Here is an 11398-nt window from a genome sequence, read left to right as displayed (position 1 = left end):
AATAATTGATGAAAATTGAATGAGGTAACATTTTTAAAGTTAAAAGGTTGTTTTGATTTTTGATAGGAAAGGCATAGGAACATGTACATTTGTATTTTTTGTTTGTTTTCACATGGCGTTTTTCGATTATGAGAAAAATACAATTTATTGTGAAGTATCAGTCTAGTAAAAATATCGTAAAAATTCGAGTACATTTTTAGGTACTTATCGTTATTATATAATTGTCAGATAGAATGATAATTGATCGTTAAAATTTAGTTATTATCGTTATTGATCGGTAGACCGATCAATGTGTGGGGGTATGTCCAAAAGAGTTAACTATAGTTTCTAATCGAATAAGCTTCTTTTGGAAGAAGTATTATTTTTAGTGGTGTTAGACTTGTTTTATGTATTTCCGGTTTAGAGAAAACGTGGTTTAATAAATAAAATAAACAAGGAAAATCGAGAAATTATGCATTATTGATTATTTATTCCTCACAAATATCGATCCTTACGTCCATGTGAATTTGTTTGAAAGTCTTCTCGTTGAAATCGTTAAGCTGGGTTCCCACTGCCGATCAGATCAACTCGATCATCCCGATCACCCAAATTCCCCGATCAGGCCCGACCAAGCTCGACTAAAGGCGTATACACGACTTCTTCTCGACCTCTTGTCGATCACACACGATTCCGACACGATTATTTACGACTCCTTCACGACGTCAACCCGACCACCTTTCCGATTTCCGCTCAATCATCCCGACCTTTACACGATCCCTACACGATCTCAACTCGACCTACTCGATCTCTGCTCGATCGGTGTCAGATCTTTCCCCGACCAGATCGTCATGGTCGTACTCGAGTCGTAGAAGGTCGTGAACAGTCGTGTTCCAAAACCTTTAGAATAAAAACTTCAAAAAGTGTTGATCTTTATCACTTCATCTTGAAACTTCATAGTATATGTTGTGTCCAGCATAGTATAAATATTTATGGAGATTGAGCAGTTGCAGTTGTGGGCCAGATGGTTAGAGCTCCAGAGAGACAGGGCCATTGCTGTGCTAGAGTTGGAACAAGAGGAAGAGGCTGAGGGTCGTAGGCATAGACGTAGGCGACAAATGCGCAGGAAAATATGGATGAAGCAGTGGCTTGCACGACGACCACTGTATGGGCATTATGAGCAACTGCTACAGGAGCTAAACAGGGAGGACCCAAAAGGATACAAAAATTTCCTAAGGGTAGACGCTGATATGTTTGGGGAGCTTGTTGATCGCATATCACCCAGAATTCAGAAAAAGAACACCAACTTCAGGTAAATCATGGGTTCGATCCCCATCATTTTCACGTATTTCTGAAATAATTAGTCATCGAATTACTTTTCCAACCATTTGACTTCTACAGCTCTGTGCAATTGTCACTAATATTTAAGAAATTTTAATACCGTTGTATCATAGTAGGCTAGTTATTACTTATCATTGTTCAATCTCTATTTCAGGGAAGCCCTGGAGCCTGGATTGAAGTTGGCGGTCACTCTTCGTCATCTCGCAACTGGAGCCTCGTATTCAGACTTGATGTACTCATTCCGAGTGGGAAGTAACACAATAAGTAAATTCGTCCCTGAAGTTTTGGATGCTATAATACAGGAGTACTCTGAAGAGGTGCTGCCAGCCGTCGTCACTGCTGAACAATGGCAGCAGATTGCAGATGACTTCCGAACCAAGTGGAATTTTCCTCATGTCTGCGGGGCTCTTGATGGTAAGCACGTGAGGATAAAGAACCCGAAGAACTCTGGGTCTCTGTTCTATAACTATAAAGGCTTCTTTTCCATAATACTACTCGCACTCGTAGACGCAAACTACAAATTCATCTGGGTAAGCGTTGGTGCTAATGGCAGTGCATCCGATGCCCAGCTATTCAATAACACTGAACTCAGAACCATGCTAGAAGAAAACAACCTTGGTTTGCCGGACCCTGATCCACTGCCTGGCGATGACATGAACACCCCATACTTCCTCATTGGAGATGACGCTTTCCCGTTGAGAACTTGGATGATGAAGCCATACTCCAGACGCAACTTGACCAACGAGGAGCGCATATTCAATTACAGGTTAGACAATCTTTTGAATTACTATTGGCAAAATAGCTATGCATTTAATCAGAAATTTGTTCTTATAAACCATCACCATCCTTTCATTTTAGGTTGTCCAGGGCTAGACGAGTGGTAGAAAATGCCTTCGGTCTTCTCGCTATGCGGTTTCAGTGCCTACTTGGCTGCTTGAACCAGATGCCCGAAACCGTTGACTTGATTATCCTTGCATGTGTCACACTGCATAACCTTATCAGCATACGGTACCCTGCCATTGCAAGACTGGCCGTCGACCAAGAGGACGAGCATAACCATTAAGTACCTGGTGAATGGCGCCAAGGAAGACAGTTGGCTGATGGTGATCGGACCCATGGAAGAAATGTGGTGACATCCGCTGGGGTCAGTCAGAGGAACTACCTTAAACACTACTTCAACTCCCGAGCTGGTTCAGTTGAGTGGCAACAGAATATGATTTAGTGTGTTAGTTACTTTGGAGAGATATTTTAATGACGCTTGGCGTGTATAACCTATATGATGCGATTATGCACAAGTTAAGTAGTTATTAAAGTGATTTCCGATATGTTTAAGTATAGTAAGTCATCTTCTATTTGGATATGATAGTTTCCATGATATGTTTGTTAATGGAGGAAATTAGCTTCAAGTATACATGTATATACAATAGAGTTGATTGTTTGTTTCTTGATTTTATGCCCTTTTTCAAAGTATTTCAATCATATCACGCCAACTCCTTGCCAGTAGCCGGCAACTGCCTCACTTGAAACAGAGGTGGGTGACTAAAATCGCCACTAGTCGGACCTGCTCGTGTATGGTCGAACAGTGATCGGGGTTTGATCGTGTGCGGTCGTGTGTGGTCGTGGAGTAGTCGGGTAGCAGTCTAGATAATCTGGACAAGAGATCGAACAGAGATCTACTTAATCGGGATGCGATCGTATATTACTCGAGTAGAAGTCGAGATGATCGGGTACAGATCGGGTTAAAGATGCCAATCCGACCAAACAAGATCGCTACACGATTGTTTCTCGATCAACTCGATCTTCAACTCGATCAATACACGATCGCTTCCCGAGCTCTTCTCGACCGTTTGGCTACACGATCGCTACACGATTTTTTTTGACATGTCAAAAAAATTCGGGTAGAATGCCCGAGCGATGCCGACCAAGGTAGACCTCCCCGACCACTCCCGATCAATCATGCCGACCGACCCAGACCAGTACCCGATCGCTTGATCGGGCTTGATCGAGTTGATCTGATCGGCAGTGGGAGCTCAGCTTAATTGCACAATGTAAAAAAATGTTTGAACTAATTTTGGCTTAACAAATCTCATATGTTCATCACGAATAAAACATTAGAAATAGCAGGAAATAAATAGTAAACCTGACGAACAGCTACATTGATATTTTTACATTGATATCTGTTATTTAGGTTAAATGCTCTGCGCGTTCTTCTTTGTATCTAGGAATATTGCGCGTTTGTAAGTATTGCATGCCATAGTAGAAACTAATGAAAAACGTAGTGTATTCGTGATAAAACAATGTCATTTTAGTACCTTTTTACTGATTTTATTCATTCACGAAAAAACGAGTCCAAAGTTATGTTGTTTGTTTTTGAATTTGCCTTTTGTAATATGTAGGTTTCATAACCTATGACCCCATTTCAAATTCCATTTTATTCAGTTTCGTAATTGTTTTCACCTCTAGGGCACATGTTTGTTTTACTAAGGTCCAATCGACGCTTTTTATAGAATGTAACTATCGTCTCACATGTAAAGTTCCATAAAGAGAGTAGCTTAGGGGCACAATGACTACATCTGTGGACGTTTCTGAATTCAAAAATCAAACCATTACCAAACGATAACTGTTTAATTCTGCTCAAGCCGATACAGGAGGGATGTGGGCGTAGGCGATAGGTTGCAGTCCAGTACCGTCCATAACCTAGCTTGATGAACAAGAGCCTGTAAATTTCTCAATTTATCCATTGTAAACGTTCTTTGGGGATTCTTTTTTTTCTATATTTTGTAAAAAACGTTAAACAGCAAATGTTTAAAACTGTCACGTAAAACAAAAACATATAGTTTGGGATTGCTTTGTGTGGGTTTTTGATGTTGTTTTTATGTATCGTTTTCTTTTCCCTTAGCGTTGTTGTTTTTTCTTGTGGTTTTTATTACAAATGATAAGTGACTTGTCTTTTAAGTGTTGGGATTATCTCTGTCTACGTAAACAATTTCCCTTTTGTAAAGAAATAGTAAACGACAAAAGATGTCCTTAATACAAGTAGGCAGTCATTACGTAAAATCAAAATCTTATATTTGTTGTAAAATCGAGAAAATAAAATGATCCTTCAAATTGAATAAGTGTATACAATTTCAGAGAATCAGTTACTTATATAAGTGCCCGTTTGCTTCAAGTAATAAAAGTTCGAATATTTTAGTGCATTATCACCAAAAACTGAGAAAAACTTAATATGACACTAGCAATCTAAGCCACTTGTCTACGGATTCATCAGATTTATGAATCACATACTATTATATTTTAGGTTAAGTCTGCAAAACATACAAGCAACCAGTGATAACTTGTCACCTGATGATAGCCATTTAAACGGTTATATTGAGGGATAGGATAATTGGACAGTTTGTTCCACCAGGCGACAGAAAATCATTAAAAGGACAAAACGCTTATTTATTCGAGGGCCATAACTCAGCAAATAATAATTTAATCGAAAAATACATGTGAAATATGTACTTAACGTACCGGTCAAGCTTGTAAAATTACATTCAAATTGCATAAGTAGTATAAGGTACGTTGCAAACTTAAAAAATCAACAATAAAGGGCCATAGCTCTGACAAGACTCATTTAACTGAGAAATGCTGACCATTGTCTTAGCTAAATTTTGCCCTGATAATTACTGTAATAGTTAAAAAAATGTGAAGGACAGACAGACAGACGAACGGAATGAAAGACAGACGACGGAGACGTGATCACGATAAGCTGTGGCTACTTTGTAGCATGTAGCAGCTACTATGAAGCAGATGACACAAAAAATATTCACTGCTCAAAACGCATATTTAATTCAAGGACCATAATAGGTGGCGCGATAGCTCAGTTGGTTAGACCACTGACTGTCACTCCTATGGTTCCGGGTTCGTTCCTGGATAACATCCTTGGGATTTTTCAGATACACTTTCAGTGTTCCCCACCTTCCTAGTGGTTTACTGGTAAGAAACCCAGGTAATCCTCGCATGTATGAGTGATATACACTGGACATGTAAAAGAACCAAGGGGTCTTTTCAATAAGAGCTAGGGACTGGTTCCCGGACTCCCTTGTATCTAATAGCTGTCTCTAGAGTCTGGTGAGGTATGGACCCTACTGGAAATAAGTGCTTGCACTTTGGTAGGTTATCCTTTACCGCCCGGAAGAAAATCAATCAATCAATGAATGAATCAATCAATCAATAATTCATGCACAATTAATTCAGCCAGAAAACCTGTTTAATGTGTACAAGAATATGAGGCGCCAATCAATCCTATTTAGTTTCATCAAACTGCATTAGTAGTGTAAGGGAAGTAGTTAATCTTTATAAAAATAACAATTATTAAAAACCACTCTTACAAAATGTATAGAAACAGCGTCCCAATGAAGTATTTGTTTGGGGTAATAAAATCAATAACACATAGGTTTATGATTGCAGTAAAATTTCATCATCCCGAGGAAAATACTGCTTCTTAAGGAGTTAAAGAATAATCATAAACTATAAATAATGATAATCATTAGGACACTGTTTCTATAGGTTTTTATTTTTCAGATTTGAACTTTGAAAAAATACTGTTACCAATGCCTCATTACAAAAGTTTTAGTCACATGGTATACAAACTATAAGACGGACTGCCATTGGCATATGGGAAATCTATAATACAAAAATAGTGATAAGGTTTGTTTATAGAAGTAGATAATTAATGAAAACAGGTTTATCGATATGTTTAGAAGAAGTTGAAATTCAAATTAGAAATTCTTACATAGATCAACAGGGGAACGTAAACGGTACGATATACAATATTATACAAAATATACCCGATCTAAAGTTAAAAGCGTTTAAACGCTTTTAATGTTTTAGACAATGTTTCACAATGAAAATAATTATCCTGGAATGAGCGTATGATCTGAAATTTACACACTAGTATTTGCATAGACCAAAACCAAACTAAAAATTCCAGTCCCAGCATGTCACAAAACAGCAAAGAAAATAAGTGGAGTCACTGCAAAATTGTGAATTAACCAAGTTGAGTTTATTACGTTGACATCGCAAAGTCACGAAGTTGAAATCGTGAATTCAGGAAGTTGAAAACGAGAAGTCAAAAAGTTGAAATCGTGAATTCAGGAAGTTGAAAACGAGATGTCAAAAAGTTGAAATCGTGAATTCAGGAAGTTGAAAACGAGAAGTCGAAAAGTTGAAATCGTGAATTTTTGAACTCATAAAGTTGAAATCGTGAATTCACGAAGATGAATCGGCAATTCATGAAGTTCAAACGTTCCCTACTGGTCTTTCATAGTAAAACGATAAGCTCTAAGTGTTTGTTAATATCTGTCATGAATATATATATTCCAGTCGAATATTCCAGTCGGAACCGCAGACACATGCACATATCTGTTCCTTTATATTATATCATATTTTAAATAGTTTACATATTAGTAAACAAAGTATAACACTTAGAAATCTTAATCTTTTCAATAAGTACATAATCCTACACAAGCAATTTTAGTAAATACGTTACAATGATTATCTAATTACTATTTAACAGAAAGATTTAAGACATACAGACGCCATCTTTTAAGTTTATAGGCAGTAAACTATGAATAAACAGTTGATGCATATAAATACCATGCAATACATAGAGTAGTAGATCAAACGTTTAATTCCATTATGTTGGTTTGAAATGAATAAATTTGATATAAAAAGATTAATAAATAGATACATAAACGCTCATGAATGTACTTCCATGCTATAGATACTAGTAGGTAGACGACTCTATCATTGTCAGAAATTTTTTCAACAATAACATGATCCTATACACGCAATTTTAGTAAAAACGCTTCAATGACGATACTTAACCTGTCGCACTTTCAAACATTACATTATTGTTTTCTCCACTTCATCTACAGATGCCCTTGTGATATGACTGAATAAATGTATTTCACAAGGAAGTCTCCGACATGACTAAACATGTATGTAAATGGAAATACATGTATATAATCTTAAGTTGAAGTTAATAATATAATGATTTACAAACATATTTAGATACTTAAGCAACCGCTATATCATTAGAACACTTTATCACGATGTCAATTGGCCTTCATGATAAGGAAGCAACTTACACTTAACTTGACAAGGAGACAATATAAATATTTAACACTTAACTAAAGTTTATAAAATATATTCATCTGAAACGGGGACTTTTTCAAGCAATTAACTAAGAATTGATCAATCGAAAAAAAAGATCAAATATTGCTGTCGGTAGATTGTTTGATGACAGTAAAATGGAAATATTTAATATTTACCTATATCTGTTCACTATATCTATGAATAAATAAAAAAAAGTACAAGTAATAAATTTTATCAGGTTTGAAAACTCCCCAATTAGACTAACTTTTACACAGAACAAAATAAATTGTAATTTTACCGAACTCAAGAATTAAACCAGCTTGCGGAAGAACCTTTCTCCGCATATAAATAAAATAAATTGTAATTATGCCTTATTTATCCACATTACACCGGCAACAATACTTGAGTATATATAGAAGCTTAATTCAAAATTATGAAAAAGCTGAATCGTTACAGTAGATCAATCTATATTCGACAAGGGCGCTTAATGCTATTTATCATATAAGTCATAATTTACATTGTGTTTCATAAAACAAAATGTCGAAAATATTACTTTGGAACTTGTGTGTGTATTGTGTGTTCTGTTTAATGTATTCGTATAGAAGTTTCTTTAAGCGAAGCAGAGTACCATTATTACCCGACTATTTACAAAACCTATTCGATCATTTTGATCATTGCGATCACTTCCCCATCATTCTTAAAAAATATCTTTATTGTAGTTTAAGTTCATAAAGATAGGTTGCTTTTTGTTCTCAATAATTATATTAAGATAATTTGATTTATAAACGACAAACAGACTGTTGAACAAAGGAATAAATTTAGAAATCAGGCAAACATAATGGTTAGCATTTTATTTACATATTTGCAGATTACTAAAAGCGCACAATCATGGATTATAAACAAATAGAAGTCATCGTTGAAGCCTCACTTTATTTGTTAAAATTATCTACAGAACACCTTTCACTATGAATGTATTGTATGGACAGTAATTATCAGCGTACAATCTGACTTTTTAAAACTCCATCGCATTTATCGTAACGTACATATCAAGATCAACAAACAGCGTACTTAATCTAGTGCAACAATGTTATCACGATATTGATTGACCTTCTTAACCAGGAAGTAACCCAAATTCAATTTAAATTTTAAATGCCTAACAGAAGCTTCTAAATTATGTTCAGACTAATGAGGGACCTTCTCGAGCAATACTATTTGTATTATTAAAAGTAAAATGACAGAATACCGGTGTTGTTATAATGTTTCATGCAAGTTATTTGCAAATTACCAATGACTTTGTATATGGTTACTTTATATTCATGTTATTTTGTTAAAAATGCATGTGCAAAAAAATAAAGTTAAGCTACTGTGACAACTTCCCTCTTACATAATTATATACGCATAACCTAGATAACTGATATACCTAACTATTGAAAAGAATATAATTTTTCCTCTTCCATTTTCAACTGCAAAACGGTTCAATTGTGTTTATATGCTTAATTTGCATATACATGTTTTATATTTCATGAGGGCGTGAAGGAAAAAGGAAACAAATAAATAAATCAATCATCTATTGATACATGCCACCTGTATAACAAAAGTTTTCTCAACAGACAATTTTATATTGCCGTTTGGACATGTTTGCGACGCCGGTGAACGGTATCATCTCTTATAAAATGCTGTTTTTGTGACACATGGTACATGTAATTCGCCACGAAAAAGTTTGTGTTAGCCATTGTTGAATATGAATCATGAATATTTTTAACATACACAACATTTCGTTTCATATATATTACAAATATAATTGACAATATTTAAAGGCCTATTATGCCTCAAATATGCTATCATTTCATTTTTGTTAAATGTTTGTTTATAATTAGTGTCTGTATGAAAAAAAAAGAATATGATTACTGAGGCATACTGTGCCTTAAATACATGAATCAATCTAAGTTTACATACAAGTTTGTGCCTTACTTGCTAGGTACAGCAAAATCAACCGAACATAACAAATCTTTGTTACGCATTTAGATACAAGTTATATTATAGTAAGTATTTAAATACCAAAAAATCTAGACAAACTGGCGAATAACATTAAAAAATAGCAAATAGTAAAAAGTGCAATTTATAATTTCCAACTTTTACCAATTTATTTAGAACATTGTAACATCGGAACAAGCCAATCTGGATAAAGTGAATACTGTAAGAAGATTTAACCAATAATTGTACCAGAAAGCCGACATAAGGAGTATTTTTATATATAAAAAAGTGCTATCAGGATCGTTATAGTTTATCTTTATGCCTTGGACTTTTATTAATAATTTTCCGCTCAAACGAAGAATAAACTTTTATAAGCAAATGATCATCAAAAAATCCATAGATTCGAGAATAAACGTATTTGAAAAGCCATAAAAGGTATCAGACCCGTTACAAAATCTAACAAAAATTAAAAGGCACACGTATGACCACGCTTATCTATTTAAAAGGTGGTAATTAAAGTTATGAAAGCCAAAACAATGTCTGCATATCACTATCTCAAGCATCTTACAAGAAAAATACAATATTATTGAAGATTCATAAATTCAAATTTCTTGAAAACGAAATTGTTTTCTAGTTTTTTTAAAAGGTAAACAAACCAATAGATTGAAAAAAAAAACACAGATGTTTTATGACAATACAATCCACTATATACCGATACTTTAGCCCAATGCAAAAGAATTTATCTTAAGATGGAGACAACGCGTTCACGCATAATTTGACTCTAGTTAAGGAACGCCATAGCTGCTTCATGTTATTACATTTCGTTTTATTTTGCCCAGAAAGCGTCTTATTATGTCAAATATAAGCGTTGTAATGCCATTGTACTTTGTCGACTTGTCTAAACATGCTTTATTATACCTAACAGTAGTTTTATCTCTTTAAAATGTGATGTTTACTTGTGTTAAAATTGTTTAATTATTTCAAAAAATAGTTTTCATGTCAAAAATGTGGTTTTGGCTGGCCTGAAATGTGTCATATTAGGTTAACTTGTCGCGCTATTTGGTCAAATTGTGGAGCTGTTTTTTCAAAAGACTGTCTGATCATTTGAAACAGTAGTGTTCTCTTGTCGAAATTTGGTGTTGACTTGTAAAAGCACAGCTTTATTTTATCAAACTGCCATGTTATTTTCTCAAAATACGGTGTTTAAATGCCTAAATATTGTCTTATTGTGTCAAACAACTGTGTTGTTTTGCCAACATACACTACTGAATTGTCTTTTTATATCAAATATTCGAATTATCTTGCCGAGATGTGGTGTTGACTGGGCTAAATCATGCCTTATTATGATAAACTGTATGCTATTTTGTCAAAAAGCAGTTTTGACTGGTTAAAACTCAGTCATATAAAGTCAAAAAAATGCGGTATATTGTCGAAATGTGGTAATGACTTGTCTAAACTCGTTCTTATAATGTAAAACAGAAGTGTTATATGGTCGAAATTCGATGTTTTCTTGTAAAACACAGTCTTATTATGTCTAATAATTGTGTAAATTTCTTGAAATTTAGTTCTGTCTCGAGAAAGCGCTGTCTGATTTTGCTAAACAAACTGTCCCGTTATCTTTTTTGCTTCATCTTTTATCGCTTCGCACGGGCTCTGGTCACGTGATACTAAATTTTGACAACAGCATCTGGACAGGATAACACGATTATCTCACAAAATGAGACGGCATTTAGACATGTTAACGTCATAAACTGGCAAGTCAACGCCACTGTATTACATAATGATACTGTGTTTCAACAAGTAAACACCACATTTGAAAAGGAAAAAAGATACTTCGCCATAAAAAGACGATGTTTAGTAAAAAAAAATAATACCGAACCATGACAAAATAAAATGACACTTTGACAAAAAGATAGTAATTTAAGAAAAGTCATCACCACGTTTCAACAAGATGATTTGACTATTT

General features: G+C 34.7%; 1 protein-coding gene across 1 annotated transcript; it reads left to right on the top strand.

Moving 5' to 3' along the window:
* The first annotated feature begins 916 nt into the window (after positions 1–916).
* LOC132738949 (putative nuclease HARBI1) lies at positions 917–2745 on the top strand. Its single transcript, XM_060726576.1, has 3 exons — positions 917–1288; positions 1472–2083; positions 2176–2745. The coding sequence occupies exons 1-3, from the start codon at positions 969–971 to the stop codon at positions 2378–2380; spliced, it is 1137 nt and encodes a 378-aa protein (XP_060582559.1). The 5' UTR covers positions 917–968; the 3' UTR covers positions 2381–2745.
* Positions 2746–11398: the final 8653 nt, after the last annotated feature.

The sequence above is a fragment of the Ruditapes philippinarum genome, unplaced genomic scaffold (assembly GCF_026571515.1).
Source record: "Ruditapes philippinarum isolate M1 unplaced genomic scaffold, ASM2657151v2 ctg19143_1_1_1_1, whole genome shotgun sequence".
In the NCBI taxonomy this organism is placed as follows: domain Eukaryota; kingdom Metazoa; phylum Mollusca; class Bivalvia; order Venerida; family Veneridae; genus Ruditapes; species Ruditapes philippinarum.
Note: the sequence above shows the minus strand (reverse complement) of the source record. Positions and strands in the feature narration are given on the sequence as shown.